The sequence below is a fragment of the Neolamprologus multifasciatus genome, chromosome 16, assembly GCF_963576455.1.
Source record: "Neolamprologus multifasciatus chromosome 16, fNeoMul1.2, whole genome shotgun sequence".
In the NCBI taxonomy this organism is placed as follows: domain Eukaryota; kingdom Metazoa; phylum Chordata; class Actinopteri; order Cichliformes; family Cichlidae; genus Neolamprologus; species Neolamprologus multifasciatus.
In genome coordinates this window covers 16,845,096-16,866,365 of record NC_140454.1, presented here as the reverse complement: position 1 = coordinate 16,866,365, position 21,270 = coordinate 16,845,096, and the positions used below count along the sequence as shown (strand labels likewise).

General features: G+C 40.0%; 1 protein-coding gene across 2 annotated transcripts; it reads left to right on the top strand.

Annotated features, from left to right (window-relative positions):
- Positions 1-673: 673 nt before the first annotated feature.
- chaf1b (chromatin assembly factor 1, subunit B) lies at positions 674-16,484 on the top strand. Of its 2 annotated transcripts, none has more exons than XM_085136047.1 (14): positions 674-908; positions 1,254-1,409; positions 5,763-5,895; positions 6,048-6,168; positions 6,341-6,444; positions 6,531-6,627; positions 8,066-8,150; positions 8,483-8,576; positions 8,681-8,750; positions 8,847-8,938; positions 9,035-9,194; positions 10,448-10,984; positions 13,433-13,521; positions 15,902-16,484. In XM_085136047.1, exons 2-14 carry the CDS (start codon positions 1,284-1,286, stop codon positions 15,994-15,996), a joined length of 1,803 nt encoding a protein of 600 aa, XP_084992173.1. In that variant the 5' UTR covers positions 674-908; positions 1,254-1,283; the 3' UTR covers positions 15,997-16,484. The 2 variants fall into 2 exon arrangements, with proteins under 2 accessions (XP_084992173.1, XP_084992174.1); XM_085136048.1 differs by lacking the exon at positions 674-908 and adding an exon at positions 925-1,003.
- Positions 16,485-21,270: the final 4,786 nt, after the last annotated feature.

The following is a 21,270-nucleotide window of genomic DNA, read 5'->3' as shown; positions in this document are numbered from 1 at the left end:
AGATCTTTGAATCATTCAAAGATAATAAAAAAATTGACCTTTTTTTTTTTTTTTTTTTACCAAATTCAACCAGTGTTTTTTCTACAGATAATGGAAAACTTAGCAAAGGCAGTTTGTTAGCAGCCTGTCACAAAAACATCTCTTCCCATTTCTTCAGTTAAATCTTTGAAACATCCCAATGATAACAGTTTGACAGCCATAGCATAGTATTTTTATGAACAAGAGAATAAAAATACTATGACATATGACATTTCAGCATGCTGTGCTTTGTGTGCCTAAACCATTTTAGGAAACTGGCCAAGTGAAGGTAAAAACAAAAAGTGAGGCCTAAAAACACTGAGTGTTTACAATTACCTGTAAAACACTGTGGAGACTGTCATAGTTTAGGGCTGCAAGTGGTACTGGGGATTGACAACATCAATACTGATGGAATTATGAACAGAGACGACTACCATTAGATTTTCATCCACCATGCAATATGTAGAAACCATTTGCTTTGCAACGGCTTCATTTCTTATGATGGCAATGGTCCCAAATTCACGGTCAATTCAGTAAAAACATACCTGAGTAGAAAAACACACAATGCCATACTATCAGTAATTGTTTAGTCCCCCCCCCCCCTTTTTTTTTTTTTTTTTTTTGCCGCCTTATATTCTGTATTTCAACGTATGTTTGCACGCTTCACTAAGTCGCCGTGTCTGGTGTTTATTACATAGCAAAATGAATGAATGAAGAAATGAGGGGATGGCCAAAGATCTTTGCGGATTACGTTAGGAAAAAACAAAAAGTCAAGACTATCAATTGTCCCCGCCCTTTCCGTGTTTTTGTCCAATCACGGCAGACCGGAAGTTTTGAGAGTCTGGTACGCGGGAATTTACCAATTCTGACTGAGCTGGACAACAGAGAAGGTAAATACTGTCATGTACTTCCAGTTATCTTCGTTCAGATTAATAAGCACTTGTAATTCGTCTGCATTTATAACGGGCACGCTTCTTAGCTAACAGTAACTTAACACAAATGTTCACGAATGGGAATGATGTCCACTGTGTTTAGCCGTAAACCAGTCCAACTAACCTGCCAGTTTAACTGCTAACGTGTTAGCCAGCTGTGCTCTATATGAGCGGCTTTATCAAACTGTTTTCTCTAATCCGTATTTCAGAGTCCATTGTTGTACGTTTTGCTAACGAATGCGTTCATATGAGTTGATTTAAAACGATCTAGGTGGTAAATTCACCGTGTTTTTATCCCTTGAGGTCTGTGCCGAATATAAAAATTGAAAAAAAATGAAGGTGGTAACGTGTGAGATAGCATGGCACAACAAGGAGCCAGTGTACAGTCTGGACTTTCAGCACAGCTCAGATGGACGCATTCATCGACTGGCCACAGCTGGAGTGGACACCACAGTCAGGGTGAGTGGAGACAGCGGTCAGAACATCTGGTTAACTCCCTAAGAGGTCAACGATTTTTATTTTGTTTTTAATTAAATAAAATGTGAAATAAAGGAAAAAAACAGTGATTTAGTATATAAATGCAGCAGGAATTAGTGAATTTCACGGATATAAAAGACGCAGGTATTTGTACCCATCAGTTGTTTTTTTCTTTATTAATTGGTCATAAAAAAACTTACCTTAAGAATAAGGACACAGAAACAGAGATAAAATGGAGAGAAAAAAATATATTTTGTTAACTTTCTGAACAGTCCCAGTGCAGGTAGACGGAGTACAGTTGTAATTATAATCTTCCATATACTCATCATGAATGTCATGGTCATTTTGGGCTTTTAGTGAGTCCTTCTGACTTCTTTTTCCAGGGTGAAATGATTGTACAGCGCACATTTTTAATGACTTAAAAAAATAAGAATCTAGTACACAAGTATGAATTTATTCTGGATTTTCTCTAATCCAAACGTCAAAATTAAAAATGGAGGTTCAAATATATACATACACTATATACACCCTTATTAATAAACAGCAAGTTGCACCTGAACAAGATGTTTTTTGTAGCCATTAACAAGTTTCCGGTATCACTCTGGCTGGATATTTCATTGTTCTTCTTGGCACAGTTCATTTACATTGGTAGGTTTCCTGGTGCAGATCTTGCTTTTAAACATAGTCCATACATTCTGATGAGCATTGAGGTCTGGGCTTTCAAATTCAAATTCAAATTTTATTTGTCACACACACACAACCATACACAGTATGACATGGGGGGTGAAATGCTTGTAGCTGCGCAATGCCCGACCATTAAATGACAGAAAAAAGATTTACAGTATTTACAATTTACTACAAAATTTACAAATTAACTTAGGAATTTACAGTAAAAATAAAAATAAATAAAAATGTGCAAACAGCAGAGAGACATTATAAAGATTATAAATTATAGGAAATTATAGGAAATGTGTGGTGGTGCGTGTGGTGATGTGATGTGTGTGAGAGTCCAGTCTTATAGTGATGTGTGTGGGAGAGTCCAGTCCTACACCTGGTTCAGGGCCCGAATAGCCTGGGGGAAGAAGCTCCTCCTCATTCTCTCTGTTTTGGCCTTAAGGGAGCGGAAGCGCTTCCCAGACCTCAACAGTGAGAAGAGTCCATTGTTGGGATGGGAGAGGTCCATCATAATCTTCCTAGCTTTGGACTTGCACCGCTTGGTGTAGATGGACAGCAGGTCAGGGAGCTCTGATTGAATGATGCGTTCGGCTGAGCGCACCACTCTTTGCAGATCTCGTCTGTCCTGCTTGGTGCTGTTCCCAAACCAGGTGCAGATGTTTGCCGTCAGGACGCTCTCGATGGTGCAGCAGTAGAAGTTCTTGAGCACCTTCAGTGGCAGATGGAAGTCTCTAAGTCTTCTGAGGAAGAAGAGACGCTGACGGGCTTTCTTAACCTGGGTGTTGATGTGGCAGGACCATGACAGGTCCTGAGTGATGTGGACACCCAGGTATCGGAAACTGTCCACTCTCTCCACTGGCGTGCCACTGATGATGAGGGGTTTGTAATTCCTCGCCTGCTTTGTGGTGAAGTCTACGATCAGCTCCTTAGTCTTGCTGATGTTTAGGAGGAGGTTATTCTCCTGGCACCAGGTCTCCATGTTCCTAATCTCCTCCAGGTAGGCTGTCTCGATGTTGTCGGAGATCAGGCCTACAACAACAGTGTCATCAGCAAACTTGACAATGGAGGTGGTGTCTGATGTGGCTACACAGTCATGAGTGTACAGTGAGTACAGCAGGGGGCTTAAAACGCAGCCCTGAGGCACTCCAGTGCTGAGTGAGATGGAGGGGGAGACTTGTTTTCCCACCCTCACTGATTGGGGTCTGTCTGAGGAAGTTGAGGATCCACTGACCCAGTGATGAGCTGAGTCCTAGATCCGTCAACTTGGTGAAAAGCTTAGAGGGAATTATTGTGTTGAATGCTGAACTGTAGTCCACGAACAGCATCCTAACATAATTCCCTCTGCCAGTGTCCAGGTGACTCAGGGATGTGTGGAGCAGGTGAGATATGGCATCATCTGTGGAACGATTAGTCCGGTAAGCAAACTGAAGTGAGTCGATGGTGGCAGGAAGTGAAGAAGTGATGTGATCTCTCATCAGTCTTTCAAAACACTTCATCACAATTGAGGTCAGTGCTACTGGACGGTAGTCATTGTGGCAAGCGGGCTGTTGTTTCTTTGGAACAGGAACTATAATGGACTGTTTGAAGCACGTGGGAACCACAGCTTGGGCCAGGGAGAGGTTGAAGATCTCCGTGAACACCGGTGTTAGCTGGTCAGCGCAGGCTCTCAGGACCCGGCCAGGAATTGCATCTGGTCCTGCTGCCTTCCTGGTGTTCACCCTCCTGAAGGTGTTCCTCACGGCATGCTCTGTGATGATGAATGCATTTTCTTCACTGGTGCACTCCGAGCGCGCGCAGCCGTTTGTTGTTTTCATTGCTGCGGCGTCGAAGCGAGCATAAAACGTGTTCAGCTCATCAGCCAGTGAAGCATCGGCATTCATCATTGAAGAAGCTGGTCGTTTATAGTCCGTTATAGTCCACAGTCCTTTCCACAGGCTCCTAGAGTCGCACTGTCGTAGCTGTGATTCTAGTTTTTCCCCGTAGCTCCGCTTTGCCTTTCTGACCGCACTGCGCACGTTGTAGGACGCAGCCTTGTATAGGTCCATAGGTCCATATAGGCTTTGGGAAGGCCATTCCAAATGTTTAGTGCTGGCTTGCTTTATCCTTTCTAAAACCAGTTATGGATATGTGTTTGGTATCATTCTTCTGTTGGAACACCTGTTTTACTACTGATTTGAGGTGAAGTTGAATAATTTGGTGGTAATTCTCCTATAAGATTCCATCTGTTAGGTAGGAAGTTCAAAGGTAAGGTAAAGTTTATCACCATGGGTTTCATCTGGTCAGAATGGAAAGAAAACAGCCAAATCATTGATTTTCCTTATATCTTGGTTTATTTCACTTTAACTTAAAGGAAGACACACATGGACTGCTAAAGTCTAAAAAAGAAAACAAGGTTGGACTTTAAATCATTAACTTGAACATAAATGTTTAAACTCAAAAGAACAAATCAAACTCACCTCAGCCGCCGCCCTATGTGGGAGTGAAAAGAGTGAGTGAAAGGGAGTGCAGTCCTTATACCATGTATACCGTATGCCAGGTGAGTTTATTTAAGGCACAAAGAAAATCAAGAACAAATCAGTGTTGAGAAAGTCAAGAGTGGAAACGAGGTAATTGTGGTCATGTGAGGGAGAATGAGGAAAACAGGAAACAGATTAAGAATCTTTTACTACATCATCCACTTTGTGCAATCTACCAGTACCACTTACAAAACAGCCCTGGAGCATGATGCTGCCACAACTGTGCTTAAAGTTAGTGCAGTGTTCTTGGGTTTGAAAACCTCACCATTACTCATCCAAACAAACGCCTTTTTATTGTGACCAAAAAGCTCAATCTTTGTCTCGTCTGACCATAAAAGTCTTCTCCGGAAGGCCCTCGTTCACGTGGGCATTTCAGTCAAACTTAAAGGTGTCAGTTTTGGAGCAGTGGCATCTTTCTCAGGCAGAATCCTACAATCTACATCTGCAATTCTCCTTCTTAGATCTTCACAGAGTTTCTTGGATTTTGAAGGACCAGAGTGTATGTAGACTTCTGGCCACAACTGTACATTTAAGCAAGTGTTTCACTGTGCACATGTCAGGGTGATTATTGACCTTTTGTTTACAGAGACTTTTTCAGGCCTGCTTTAGCCCTTAGAGAATGCCTCTCTTAAGGCCCATAGGCTACTGGTTAACACAACAAGTCAAAGATCCTTAGTCTGAGATCTGGAGGAGGCACAAATCCCTGGGAGGGTTGCATCAGGAAAGGCATCCTGTATAACACTCTTTGCCAAATGAGATAAGGAGAACTACTCACTGTGGTGGCCCCTTGTGACTAACAGAGCAGTCAAAAGTAGTCCTGTTTTTGTTTTTTCCTTCTCAGACACTGGTGACAGTCTCTAAGTCATGATGCACCATCAAGCAATGCGATGTTTTCATGTTTGCGTACAGCAAGGTTTTAAATTATCGAGGCACGTGACATCCTTAAAGGGATGATTCACCCACAGGATCCACCTAATAGCAGTTATTTAAGTATTACGATTTTTAATACATTTACCCTTTTTTATAACCTTTATCCTACTAAAATTAATCTGTGGACGGAGTATTGTTTGTGAAGTGCTGTATCTTGCACGGACAATTTACCGAGAAGTTTTAATGATCTCTTTTCCTAATGATGTTTTTGCAGCTGTGGCGGGTGGATGCTGGTCCAGATGGGAAGGCGGTGGTAGAGTTTCTGTCTAATCTGGCTAGACATACAAAAGCTGTCAACGTAGTGCGCTTTAGCCCCAACGGAGAGCTGCTTGCTTCAGGAGGAGATGGTATGTTCCACGTAGTAGACAGACGCTTCTCAGCCTTTTCTCCATTGCAAACATGTGTGTTTCTATTTAAAAGCAACTGTTGTTTTTGTTCTCAAAACTAAACATGTTTTTTTAAGAAACAATAATAGCGGCCTTTTAACATTTTGATGTAGATGCGTTAATTCTGCTGTGGAAGCTCAACGACTCCAAGGAGCCCGAGCAGGCCTCTGTGTTTCAGGAGGATGAGGATGCTCAGCTAAACAAGGAGAGCTGGATTGTGGTCAAAACGCTTAGGTACGCTAGAACAGCAAGTGCTAATGTTTGCTAAGGTCAACGAAGTGAGATTCAGTCATAAATGGTGTTTAATTACTTTGTGTGGCACTCTGGTTGTTGAAGCTCTTTTAACTATAATGCCCATGAGATGTGGTTATAGAAAGGCGTTTGCTATCATCTGATTTCTTTCCAGAGGGCACATAGAGGATGTGTATGACATCTGCTGGACACGTGATGGAAACTTCATGGTGTCTGGATCTGTTGATAACACAGCTATCATGTGGGACATCAATAAAGGTTTGTGGGTGCATACATTTTATCTGTGATGCTTTTATCTGGTGTTATTTTTGACTTTCTATCTATTTTGTTCTTTGTGTTTTTAGGACAGAAGCTTTCTATCTTGAATGACCACAAAAGCTACGTGCAGGGGGTTACCTGGGATCCCCAAGGACAATATATTGCCACTCTCAGCTGTGATAGGTGATTCAAACATGGATTAATCTAATTTGAGAATGCTGTTCACATTCCTATATACTCACTGGCGACTTTATTAGGGACACATTACTAAGTCACCTGGTGGATCCTCTTTTAACACCAGAACTGCTTTAATTCTACATCACTTAGATTCAAGGAGGTGCCTAAAACATTCCTCAGCTATTGACATGATGTGAGCACACAGTTGCTGCAGATTTGTCGGCTGCACACCATTTATGTGAATCTTTTTTTCCTCTACATCGTAATGACGCTCTATTAGATTGGGATATGGTGACTGTGGAGGCTGTTTGAGTACAGTGAACTCGGTGACTTCATCAGAAAACCAGTTTTAGATTACTTGAGCTTTGTGACATGACACGTTATCCTGTTGGGTACACTGTGTCCATAAAGCCGTGGACATGGTCAGCAACAATAGTCAGGTAGCCTATAGCATTTAAACGATGTTCAGCTGGTACTAACGAGCCCAAAGTGTGCCAAGAAAATATCCCCCACACCTTAACACCTCTATCAGTCTGAGCTATTGATGCAAGGCAGGTTGGATCCATGCTTTCATGTTGTTTACACCAAAGTCTGACTCTGTCATCTGCAGCACAAATTGATACTCATCAGACCACACAACATTTTTCCCAGTCTTCTATTGTCCAATTTTGGTGAGCCTGTGAGGATTTTAGCCTCAGTTTCCAGTTCTTAGCAGAGTGAAGTGACACTGTGTGTTCTTCTGCTGCTGGAGCCCATCTGCTTCAGTGGTTGAGGGATTCAGAGATGCTCTTCTGCTTACCTTAGATGTAATAAGTGGTTATTTAAATTATTTTTTTGCCTTCCTATCAGTCCCTTAAATCAGCGGTCTCCAACCTTTTTTGCGCCACGGACCGGTTTATGCCCGACAATATTTTCATGGACCGACCTTTAAGGTGTCGCGGATAAATACAACAAAATAAAACTAGTACCGGTAACGAAAAAAGAAAATTTATTCATAAAACACGTGAAAAGACCAAGGAAAACAGAGTAAACGATAAAAACGATAACAAAATAATGCTAAAAACCCTGAAAACTATACATTTCACACCTGAGCCTCAACTCTCGCGGCCCGGTATCAAACAACTCACGGACCGGTACCGGTCCGAGGCCCGGGGGTTGGGGACCGCTGCCTTAAATCACCTTTATTCCCTATTATGAAGCTCAGTTTTCACTTCAGCACTTTTCTTGACAACTTCTTCTTGCCTAAATGCACTGAGATGCTGTCATGTGATTGGCTGGTTAGATCTTTGCATTACCAAACAACTGAACAGGTGTAACTAACAAAGTGGGCAATGAGTGTAGTTTTGTTCCTTATTAAATGATTGTATTTGATGTTGTGTAGGCACTGGCATTGATGTGTCAGCACGCTGATGCTCGGAATGTTTTTGTTTCTCCTCCCATTCAGGGTGCTTCGTGTGTACAGCACTCACACCAAGAAGAAGGCCTTCAGTATCAGTAAAATGAGCTCTGGGCCGCTTGCGGAAGGAGAGGTCAGTCATGCTTCTTTTTACAAACTTTCTTCAATGTCTTAAAGGTGGTTCTAATGTCTTAGTTACTTTTTTCCAATCATTTTTATTAGCACCAGTCTGGTCTCTCATAAATCTGAAATTCTGAGAAATCTGTGTTTCATCCAAGCTGATAGTTGCATGAGCCACAATACCTCTCTTCTTAACTTTGCAAAAGGTGTTTTGAGGTTTTTCCTGCTTGTGTTTTTCTTATTCCTTAACCTGCTCTTTAACAAGTTTATGAAACGAAATATAAGAAATTAAATGCTCTACCAAACTGTCCAGAGCGAGTTAGAACTGTTGCGTGACCTTTTCAGGTGAAGCAGTACAGGATGTTCCATGATGACAGCATGAGGTCTTTCTTTCGCCGTCTCTCATTCACACCAGACGGGTCATTCCTGCTTGCTCCCGGTAAACACAAAGCATGCTTTTTACTGGTGAAATCTTGTGTTCTAACAGTGCAACACTTTTTTTCTAATTTTGCCGCGCTGTTGTCTGCTTCTTTGAAACCTCAGCTGGATGCGTGGAGATAGGAGAAAACATCATGAATACCACCTACATCTTTTCCAGGAAGGGTCTAAAGAGGTATCTTTGTGCCCCGTTATTGTATTTACACCCTATTCAGAGTCTGTTAAAGTTTAATAATCGGTGTATATAAATATCTTTCTGTGTGTTTTTTAGGCCTGTTGCTCACTTGCCGTGCCCGTCTAAGGCTACACTGGCTGTGCGCTGCTGCCCTGTCTACTTTGAACTGAGGACAAAAAAAGGAGAAGGCAAGGACATTCAAGCAAGACTGATTATTTCAGACTAGTTTTCTTTTCTTGTGTTGTGTTCTTCGTGTCACTCTCATTCCCATTTCTTCCCTACAGACGGTACTGTCCAGGCTCTTCCCAACGTATTCCAGCTGCCGTACCGTATGGTGTTTGCCGTGGCCTCTGAGGATTCAATCCTGTTGTATGACACGCAACAGAAACTTCCATTTGGCCTTGTGTCCAACATCCACTACCACACACTCAGTGATCTCACATGGTAAACTTTCTTTTTAGCTGTTTTAACACAGGTATCTGTATTTAACTTTTCAAAAGCAAAAGATGACAGGAAGATATGATAATGTACACACAAAAAAGTAATATGTATTTACTTATTTGTTAAAAACAGCCAAATCTGTATATTATTTACTTGTTTTGAGTAAAGCCTGATTTTCTTAAAGGAATATTTTGTCTTACAGATGGTTTTTAATGGAAAATACAAAACAGCACAGCAATACATAAAAGCAGATAATCTGTACTCACAGAACATACACTTTGAGGTTATAAAGTACAAAACGTCATGCCATTGCCATCAAAACCACAGAAATCAGCAAAAGACAGGAAGACAGAAGCAGGGGACAGCTAGTAATAGGCCAAATTTATCTTTTATATGATGGCTGCAGCAATTGGAATAAAAGACCTTTATTTGTCACCATGATAAAGGGAAAGCTTTCACCTCTTGGAAGCCAATATAGATAGGGGTTAAAGGGTAGCGATGCCATGTGAAACATTTGCCTTAAAATGAAATGCGCCTAATTTGTCTTATGAGCTCCAGTAGATGTGCTTTCTTTGTCGACAGGCTTCAATCAGATACATAAGCCATGTATTCCTCACCCAGAATATAGCTAGCATAAAGGTGGAATTTGGCAAGTTTTACTAAAGAACATGACTGGCTCAAATGAATCCTGTTATTCAGTTATTCGCCTGAAGATGCTTTATATTGTAAGATACAGTAGGAAGGAAAAACTCTCTTTTAACAGGAAGAAACAGGAGCCAGAGTTTTATACGTGCCAATGAGTGAAAGTTGAGTGAAGAAAAAACATTCAGTGCATCGATATCTAATGTGATGGACAAACAAAATTTTGAAAGATTTTTCTCCTTAAAGTTATACTTCTCCCACCACCTTTGCTGCATCTCTGCTGCTATCTATGGGCTAAATTATCAGTGACTAAATGTTAGTTCACCCACTGCAGCACAATACTGCAAACTACCCAGTTTAGCCTGAACTTAGAGTCCAGCATAAGCTTTAAATAACATGAAGTTATCAGTTAATTTGTTGCTAAAGACATGATCGAACTTATAATAATAATTTCTTACAGTCAGTCTTACATTTAATAACCTGAAAGCTTGTAACTTTGTGAGCATTCCTTAGTCTGAAAATGATATTTTATGTGTGGGTTTATGCCCATGAAGTAGAGAGGTGGATGGTAAACTGTAAATGTTTTACCATTAAGCAGACTTTATCCCTTGCAGGTCCCGTGATGGTTCCTTCCTGGCTGTGTCCTCCACAGACGGTTACTGCTCCTTCCTGTCATTCTCTCCTGGGGAGCTGGGCACTCCACTGAAAGAGCCGCCCACCCTGGAGATCTTTGTCCCAAGCAGTGGTGTTGAGAAAAAAGGCAAGAAGGCATCATTGGCCAAAGGCTCATCTCCTATATCCCAGCCGTCACCCTCAGCCTCACCTGCCACATCCCAAGCTAACCAGGGCAAAGACGCCCCCTCTCTAACCTCCCCAGAGGAGAAGAAGAGCACCCCTCGTGCCAACTCCAAACCTCAGCCCCGCAGGATCACCCTCAACACCCTTGAGGGATGGGGAAAGCCCACTACTCCTAAAGCCACGGCCTCTGCAGCATCTCAGTCCTCAAAATCTGGGAGCACAAGCGCCCCTTCCACTCCCCAACCACGCGTAACCCCCCTCTCTCCATCCACACCAAAAGTCCTCAACAGTGCCAATACTCCTGGGCCCGTAACACCTAAGAGTGCTGCCACATCAAAAGGGCCCACTCCGAGGTAAATATTAGAGCAGCTGTCTTTGTGATTCTGTCAGGGTGGCAGAAAGTAAAACGGGTAAATAATGATGTACTTAGTACGGGTATGTTTTTATTTCTTTTGTATGCAAGTTGTTTTCTTGTGTAGCTGCCAATATAATTCAAAGCTGTTTCATTCAGTCTTTAAAAAAGAAAGTGCTTCGCACCCTCAACTTTCAAAAACGTAAAAGTTTAATAGTTATTTTATTTAAAAAAAAATTTGCTTAAAAGGAAAGTATTATACTCATTTCTAGCTCCACTTGGTCTCTTTGACAATAGGTTTTCACTATTATTCACAGTTCACAATAAGCCATATTTGTCTGAAACAAGCTGTTTTAGCTCATTTGTCCTTAGACACCTTTCCTCTGTCTGCCTCTTACAAACAGAAGTTTTTGTGAAAACAGAACCGTGTGCCTGAATTTACCAGATTAAGGTTATCTACTACTAAGGTTATCTATGACATCATACAGTTTCAAAAGTAGAAAAAAACTGTGAAACAGAGTTTACAACAGTGTATTCCCTGAGGCTCTCAGGAAGCCTTGTACATATTGATATTAGTATAAACAGACACTTTACAACTGCTGCTTTTATACATGTAGACACAGTCAAGAGAGTGACAGCTAAAGCTCAAACCAAGTATAAGAATGGTGAGGAAAGAGGATTCAAGTGGTCTTTAACATGGCGTCGTTGTGCCAAATGGGCTGGTTTGAGTATTTCAGAAACTGCTGATCTGTTGAGATTTTCCTGCACAACAACTGGGTGAAAATTGCCTTGTTAATGTCAGAGATCAGTGGAGAATGACCAGCTTACTTCAAGTTGAATGGAAGGCAACAGTAACTCAAATAGAAGCTCTGTGCAAATAAGGTATCAAGACAAGCATCTCTGAATACACAACACCTTGAACCTTAAGTGGATGGGCTACAGTAGCAGAAAACCACACCAGCTGCCACTGCTGTCTGCTACGAACAGGAAACTGAAGCTACAGGTCACACAGGCTGATCAAAATTCAGCAATGGAAGCTTGGTAAAACATTGCCTTGAGTCATTTGGATGGATTGTTTGCTGTAAACAACATGGAAGCACCGATCATTCCTGTCTTTTATCATTGGTTCAAGGTGGTGTTTGTGGTGTAATCACGTGGAGGCCTATATTCTTGGCATATTTGGGCCCTTAAGAGCAACTGAGCATTGTTTATATGCTGCAGCCTACCTGGTTAGTACTGATGCTAACCATGCCCATTCTGTTGTGACCACAGTGACTTCTAATTGGCTGCTTTCAGCAGGACAACGCACCATGTCACAAAGCTCACATCGTTTCAAACTAATTTCTTGAACTTGACATGAGTTTACTCAAATGGCCTTCACAGTCCACAGATCTTAGTTTAATCTGAGCACCTTTGGTATGTGGTGGAACGGATGATTGATAAATCTGCAGCAGCTGTGTGACTTCTATCACGTATCAGGCCTTTTCTGAAAGCACAAGTTGGTCCTAGCAATGTATACCTAATGAAGTGTCCCACAAGTGTATGTGGGGAAAAAAGGAAATCAAAAAAACCCTCCTTAAAGAAAGTACTTATATGCTTGTACATATAATTTGTGAATGTTTGTTTTGTTTTGTTTTTTTTTGACAGTAAAGTTTTAAACAAAAGCATCTTTCCAATCCATGTTTGATTAGGAGTTGTGTCTAAAAATCAGTTATGAGGATGTTCGTCTCCAATTTTGAATATTATTCAAATATATTTTACAGGAAAGGGAAACTTGCTGAAACCCACTCGAGGGATTTAGAAACACAGTGGAATTATTCATTAAGCATATAATGTAGAGATAATAAGTGTTGTTTGTGCAGCAGCAGCGTTAAAGCCTCACTGTGAGTATTAAAGCTTTTTTTTAGATGCAGCGTGGCGCGTGTGAAGAGTGCAGTTTGCACTAAACTACAGCATATGCTAATTTATGGAAATATATGATCTATTCAAATCTTTGACCGGACTCGTATTGACTACATCTACGCTCCTAGCCCCCTTGAATGCAGTTTGAGTTTTCAGAGTGTGAAAAGTAAGAAAACACTGTGCTCTTTATAGTGTATAATATGCCTTCTTTTGAATAAGTTAAGACAAATATAAATAGCTCTATTTGCTGTGTGAGGTTTTTGTCGGTTAATATGTGCCCAGCACCTGCAGTGTGAACAAAGCCCTGTCTGGTATGAGGGATTCGTTGGACCCCCCACTGACTACAAAATAATAATCACTCTGTCAGACTGCTGGCAGACAATAGCAGGCTTGTGCATGCTTTTGTGTAACCCCTTTTTCACATCTGTAACTTGGAACGTTTGACTAATTTTCACTGTTGGGCAACAACAAAACAAAAGACGATAAATACACGTTTTGTTGCTTTGAGGTCTTTTCAGCATTGCTACTTTTTTCTCTTTGTTTGCAGGAGAGTATCTTTGACTCCCCTTGCACCCCGGTCTCCAGCTGTTGGCTCACTTTGCAGCCCTCTCTCCTCCACGGAAAAGGCCAAACACGGTTAGTGAGGCTTTGGCCGTCTTTTTTAATGCTGAACTTTCCACGATAATCAACCTTTATCATGGAGAGTCGAGTGAGATGCTTACTATTATTCACGCAAATTCCTTTAACCTACGCTTTCATTTCAAGTGCTTGCTGTAAGATTTTCTCAACTAGAATCATTAAAAATGAAACGTTCTGTATCCCTCACAGCAAACTACACAAAATTATTATTATTGCTTTAGGTGGCAAGAGCCCAGGGATTGTTGTGGTCCTCCCTAGACTGAGTGATAGGATAAGACAAGTTGTTGCTACTATGTTTAAATCAGTGTATGTTATTGTGCCTTTATTACAGTACCATATTTTAGTAATTCCAACTTGGATTACCTCTTTATGTACACGCTCTTATAGCAAGCTTGTAGCAAGTTATGGATTTGTACTAGAGCTTAGAAAATATATATATTTTTGAAGATCTATTTCACCTTGAGTCTTTTTGTAGCTTAAATTGTGTTTACTGACATCTCTGACTATGACATAGCTACAGATGCATTCAAAGAAGCAGGAAACAAAAGCAGTCAGACAGGTTGCAAACAAGCCAGCAGCATAGTTTGATTAGGTGAACATCAAAGTAAGCAAACCTGAAAGGGCTATATTAATTCTTCAGTGCTAAACTTTTGGTCTGTTTGATACATTTTAGCCCATTCTTCTTTATAATGTTGCTTCAGTTCACTGAAGTTTTCAGGAATTTATTTATGCATATCTCTCTTAAAGTGATGCAGTTAGTTGCGACTGACTGGACCATTGAGCTGTGCTTAGGATCTTTGTCCTTTTGCACGAAGCCTTTTAGCCAAGCTTTAGATGTGAGACACAAGGCCTCACATTTGATGCTTTGGTATACAGAGGAGTTCATGGTTGACTCGATGACTGCAAGGTGCCCAGGTCAGTGTACTATGAAACAAGTTCAATATACCCAGGATATCTTTTTGTTAACGGGATTTACCCAAACATTCAGTTATACAAAGCTGGTTATCAACTCCCAAATCAGGGAGTTTTTCAATGTAGTTATGATCAGTCACACTGATTATTTTGCTGCTTTTACAAGGAACTATAATTTTAGAAAAATATGAAAAGGTTATATGCATGAAACAGAATGCACTTAACCCTGCACTGCAACCTTCCAGGTAACCTCCCAAGAAATGTGCCTACACGTTAGGTCGACACCATTTGATTGGCGTGGAAGGTGTAAATTATGACGTAGATCTTCCGCTGAAGCGTTTCTCTTATTAACGAGCAATAATAAATATTCAAAAGAAGCTCCACCTCTTTGCTCTTTGCGGTGTGTAAACAGACTCGAGCTCCACATTAAACTGGGCCACCATCATCATCTCTGCTGCTGTTGTGGTATCAGTGTGCATGTGCTTAATGTCAAACTTTTTATTCACACGCCGATCCTAAATGCATTTGTATTGCAGGTCTGTTTTTAGTCGCAAATGTGGTTCACGTTTCCATGGTGACCATGATGTGCTACAGAGCCCTAAACGGTTATTTAAATTTCACAACTCTATCATTAAGACATGGGAGAATCTGACTCATAATTGAGTATTTCATTAATGTTCAGATTTATTTATTTATTTTCAGCGTTTTTTTGTTTGTTTTGTTTTTTATTCTTGCACCTTCAGCCCTGATGGTGTTTAATGTACAAAACCCCCCCCAAAACATCATGCAGTGCAGAAAACCCAGAATTAATGCCAAAGTCCTGCTTTCTAGTAGCAGATTATGGCAGGGCTCGCAAAATCGCTAGCCCGACGTCCCGGGGCTAGCGACCAAAATCTATCTCAGCCCCCCGGATTTTGCGAGCCCTGCATCGGGGTGCCAAAGAAGCCCAAATCACTACCCCTCGAACACCGTGGTTCACAGTTTGCACAAGGTGTTTACGCTGATATGCTGTGTTTTCACCAAACATCTCCATTATTGTCAAATCAAACTTTAGGTATCATGTTCTTTTTAGAGAGAAGAGGCTCATTTTCATTGTTTCATTCCAAATCAGTCTTTTTTAATTGCATTGTCATGAGTCTGAGACGTAGCTCTTGAGCATTGCATAGTCTTGAGTTGAATTTGCTGCGGTACGAGGAAGATTGTGGCATTGCGCTAACACATATCTGAATCCTCCAGACCAGCAAACTGCTAGAACTTGTGCTCACACTTGCTGAAAAATGATTTGGTACATTTGATTGGAATTACCTGGCTACTACTTAGCTTCTTAATTCCTATGCAAGCAGTAAAGGTGAGCTTACGTTTTTTCACAGGACTGGGGAAATGTTGTTTTTCGCATGACTGTACATGCAGCAGAAGATCAGACAGAAACAGGCTATGACGTGTAACCTTCTTTTTATTTCACCAGATCGTCCTTCTCCTCCCACTGATCCAGTGTGCCAGCCTCCAGAATCTAAACGACCCAAGACCACCCAAGAAAAGACCAGCGTCACCAAGGAGTAGTATAAACTGAGAAAAGTGTGGTGCTGTAAAATAAGACTAGAGTACATAAAGCAGAATGGAAGTTGAAGATGCATCAGCAAAAGAGCACTGAGGCTCCACATGAATTCACAGTGTTGTGTGCAATAGCATTGCCTTTGCGTCATATTGATCTTAGCGACTGGAGCTTTACATTTCACTTCATGTACTCAGTTATAAAGCAAACTGTATTGCCATTTATGTCCTTTTTTTAAAGGTGTTTTGTATCATACAATAAACAAGTAATGAGTTAATTGTATTATATTTGTGTTTGAGTCAAGTTGTTTCACTTCTCCAGAACAGGATTGTGAAGAGAAAACTGTGTAGAAGACAATAACAAGCACTTGAAGGGTTTTGACTTTGTGTGAGCTTTGAGTTTATATAGCATGCTGAAGACTTTGGTTGAATAGGGTGACTTCTGATGTTAAGCATTTGCATTTTCTTATTGTCTAATAAAAGATGTTTGATATAAAGTGCAAGTTCTGGTGGTTTATCACATGGTATATATATACCATAAATAAGCAGGTAATCATTTAAAAAAAATTTTACCTAATAGTAATTACCTGACAGAAGTGAGGTCAAAGTGATTTGAAGGTGGGCAGTTACATTTTTTTTTTTTTTAAATCCCCGCTATTGTAACATTAATCTCCCTTTCTTTGCATTGCTAATAACATTTTAACTGTATTTGTTATTTCTATTGTGCCCTTCATGTCAACATGTCAGTTTACTGATATCAATTGCCATGGTCTAAATTGTGCATTATCAGTGCTGTCAGTAATAAACCTTTTGAGTTATAAAAACAATTCTTCATTCATTACCCTAAAGCAACAGTCTTTACAAATTCACCCATCATCATCTCCAAGCTCTATTAAATTAATTAACGATGCTGTACTTCAGTGTAACAATCTTTGAAAAGTCAATGGAAGCACCAAAATTTGTGTTTGTCTCTCTAGTGCCATCCATTCAAAAAATCCCATTGCACACTTGGAAAATTCCAGATGTTCTATTATAGGCATTGTTTCCCTTTTAGGAAGCAGTTTTACTGCAAAACCACTGGTTCAGAGGTTTTACTCTGGAGTTTTATGTTTTTGGTAGCAGGGAAGTCAGTTTACAACTTTACTGTTTTTGTCTTCATTTCTACTGTAAAACACCAGATAAGTGCATTGACATATTTATTATGACAGTATATGAATAATGAAGGGTCTTTGAAGTTAGCCATATTTTGTGAATCATATATCTCATAGTGAGAAGACATGTTGCTCCTGTGGTCCTGTAGTCTCAATGTTTTTTACTTACATGCATGAATCCCTTTACCCTTGGCTCAGTTATCCAATGCCGGAACACCCTGTCAATTCATGCAGCTGTCTAACCATCCACCCATCCATACATTTTTTAACCATTAGCCTAGGGGAGGCAGGATATAGTCTGGAAAAGCTACCGCACAGAGACACTCGCCGATTTATATGCGCACCTACAAATGCTTCAGAATTACCAATTAACCTGACACGCATTTCTTTGAACTTTGGACGAGAAGGTTCAAACTTTTCTTGAAGAACTGTGCTAACACTGCACCACCATCCCGCCAAGAATCTGATTAATGTATAAGCTTATACGTAACTAATCTAAATAACAAGCTAGTTAGCCAACACCGAACCACAAGCTGAGTTTCCCAGCAGTAATGTGACCTCCTCCTTATTCTTGCTCCCTTAGGGGTCGCCACAGCGGATCATCTCCCTCCGTCTCACCCTGTCTTTAGCATCCCCCTGTCACATGTCCTCCTTCACAACATCCTTTGTCAGTGTAGCTTTTCCATCCAGTCAACTTAACATCTTCGCCATGTTCTCTCTTCACCCAGTTTAGTCATGAATAGACTTACTTTCATGAACACATCTGGGGCAATTAAGCATTAAGGATCTTGCCCAAAGACACTTGTAGACACACAGATTGGAAAAATAGTTAAGGACTCAACTGCTGGTCTACTGAATAGTAGGCATCATTTTAAATCCTGAGCCAGCATGAACATCAAGCTTCTTTGATCCATGAGAAGTGGGTAAGAAAAGAGGGTCATGAGTTCATCCAAGACATGTTGCACTCATGTTGACAGGTTTTTTTAAAGTGTATATGCATTATATAAAAAAAAAAGCTTCATAGTAATTTCTGACTTTTAAGGTCATGATCGAGACAATCAAACATTCAGAATTTAATACCAAGATAATTTATAAATAAGTCTAGTTATTTTTGTTTTTAAAAAATATGCCTTTTTACCAAAGTTGACAACCATATTGAAAGTAACAGTAATAGGCTGATTGTCTTTATCAAAAAGAGTAATGACAAAAGAGTACAGTATGTGACAACATGGAATTCATGTGTGCTTGTTAAAGATTGTAATGCTAATAGCAGCACATTGTAAAGAAAATCAACAAGTGGCTTAAATTCTAACTACTGCCAAGTGGGACCCAAACCTGTGGAAAAATCCGCCCAGCAGCAGACTGAAAAACATGTCAAGAGCCAAAATGTAACACTGGAATCTGCAGGTCATTTTTGCAACTGCTGGTTTTCACAGTGCATGGCTCTATAATCGGATATTGTACAAATTTTACCTGAATGATTGGAATAAACGTTTTCTGTCTGTAAAACCTCAGTGCAAAACTACAAATTGTCAAAATATAAGCAAAGACATGTCTTTGTGGAATCATGTGCTGTGGACAAAGACGTCTCACCAGAGTAAAAGTAGACATGACAGGCGCAGACCAAAGACAGTGTTTCAGGCGGGCCACATGCCGACTGTGAAGGATGATGTTGGAAATGTGGTTTATTTGCCTGCCTTCACGACTGGGCAGCTCACAGTGAAATGATCTGAAAGATCACATTAAATCCTTTGTGTGAAACTTGAGGTTGAACCACAAGTGGGCTTTTTAACAGAATGATGAACCTAAACACACTTAAAATACACCAAGCTATGACTTATAGATGAAACTGAGGAATATGGACTGGAACACAATAAAATGTTGTGGTTGAATTTGAACGAGAGAGCGCATCCATCCAGGAAAACCCTCAAACATTTTGCAACTGAAGAAACTGTGAATTAAAGAGTGGCCAAAATTTCCAGTAAGCCTATGTCAGAGAGTGATGGGCAACTATACAAGACATCATTTCTACTGAATTAGAGGCCAATTACTTTTTTAAATATTACCAAAAAATCCCTGTGGTTGTGATAAAGTATATTATATGTTGTGTAGACACTATTTTAAAGCAATTGTGTCTACAAGGCTATACTTTGTGCTCAGATTCAACCAAATTTTGCAAAACTGATGGGAAAATACTTCACAGTGCAAATGGATAATGACCCAAAGTAAAAAAGCAACCCAGGCTTCAAGCATTGCTGAGGATAAAAGTGGTTAAAATATGAGCTTGAACCAAGTCAAATAAAAAAAAAAAAAAAACAATTTCCATAGGATGTACTTTTGTTTCCAGATTGCTGTAGCATTATTAATCATCATTTCAGATATTTACAGTCAGGTCCATAATTTGTTGGATGAAGAGATTTTTTTGTAGATTTGCTTTTTTACACCACCACACTGGCTTTGCACTCAACCAGTCAACATATGACTGAATTGCAGACTTTACAGCTTAGCTTAGCTTTAATTCAAGAGGTTTTCATAAAGTCGTTTTTATACAAAGTCTCCCATTTTCAGAGGCTGAAAAATAGTTGAACACTTGCTGTTCCCTCATTAATTCCATGCCAAACGAAGATGTAATATCTGAAGTTGATTTTTTTCACTGTAATACTATTCATGAGGCCCAAAGGAATGTCAGTGCATATGAGGGAGGACATCATTAGGCTAAACAAACAAAATAAACCTATTGGAGAGACAGCAAAACCTTTAGGGGTGGCCAAATCAACAGGAGGAATGCACTGGCTAACTAAGCAGCACCAAATGTCCTGGAATACCACAGAAGAGAACTAAAGTGTGGAATGAAAAAAATGTGATCGCTGGAATGGAAAATTTTTTTCACAACATCTAATCAAGTCGAGAAGACTCTCGAGGATTCAGGCATACCACTGTCAAGGTCGACCATCAAGAGATGCGTTCATGAGTGGAAATACAGAGAGTTTAGGTTTAGACTTTGTCGGAAACATATAAAAGAGTGCTGGAAAAAAATCTTTAGACAGATGTCAGCAAGATTAGACTGTACCAGACTGACGAGAAGAGAAATGTATGGAGCGTGGTGAGAAAGTGCTATGGTATGGGTGTGTATAGTGGTCAGTGGAACCAGGTCAGCAGTTCTTACTCATTATGTCACTGCTGATAGAAGTGCCAGGATGAATTCTGATGTGTACTGGGCTGTACTCTGTGCTCAGATTCAGCCATGTTTTGCAAAACTGACTGAAAAATGCTTCACAGTACTAATGGATAAAGACCCAAAGCAAAGTAAAAGAAAGGAAATATTGTTCAATGACCAAACCAATAACCTGAGCATGATTTCTAGTTACTGTAGACAAAACTGAAGGCAGGGCATCTGATGAAAAGGAACTTATACCATTCGGTGATGATTCTAGACTTCATAAGGGTGATTCCAAATTATTTTCATCCAAGTATTAAAAACAATCATTATATTTAAAGCTTTACTATTGTGTCCATTTGGGCCTCTGAAAATAAACATAAAAATGTGTATAAAAATTCCTAAACATTTAATGCAAAATCCTTGTAAACCCAGCTGAATTAAAATCGAAAGTCTGCACAAACTGTACAGGGATGAAACTAGTTCACTAAAACTTGCCACAACAAATTATGGACCCAACTGTAAATTAATCTGGCAAGGGCATGTGGACATCTTTTCAGAAGTGTAATCCAGCCTTATTTAAAAAAAATGAATTAATCATCAGTTTTTGCCTTATGAAAAAAGTTGTTGTTTTTTTTCTTCTGAAATCTACATAATTTCATCACCTTTCCATGATTATGATTTACATTTTTAAGGAAATAGCTGCCTTTTTCTGTTGCCCTTGTCATTGTTGATGTTGTCATCAAAATTTAATAAAAAACATGTTTTGGACATGGGCCTGGTTGATGTATTTTATTGTTATTTAATTTTCACATTTTATTAAAGTCTGGAAATGTAACCCAAACGTTTACAAAATTAATATGCGGATACAATATTTGTAACAGACACTGAGGTGATGAAAGGTGGCTAACGTTTTGAAATGGGAGTAAATCTGTTGTAGCTGTAACTTATTCTGGGAAGGGAAATATTGAACAG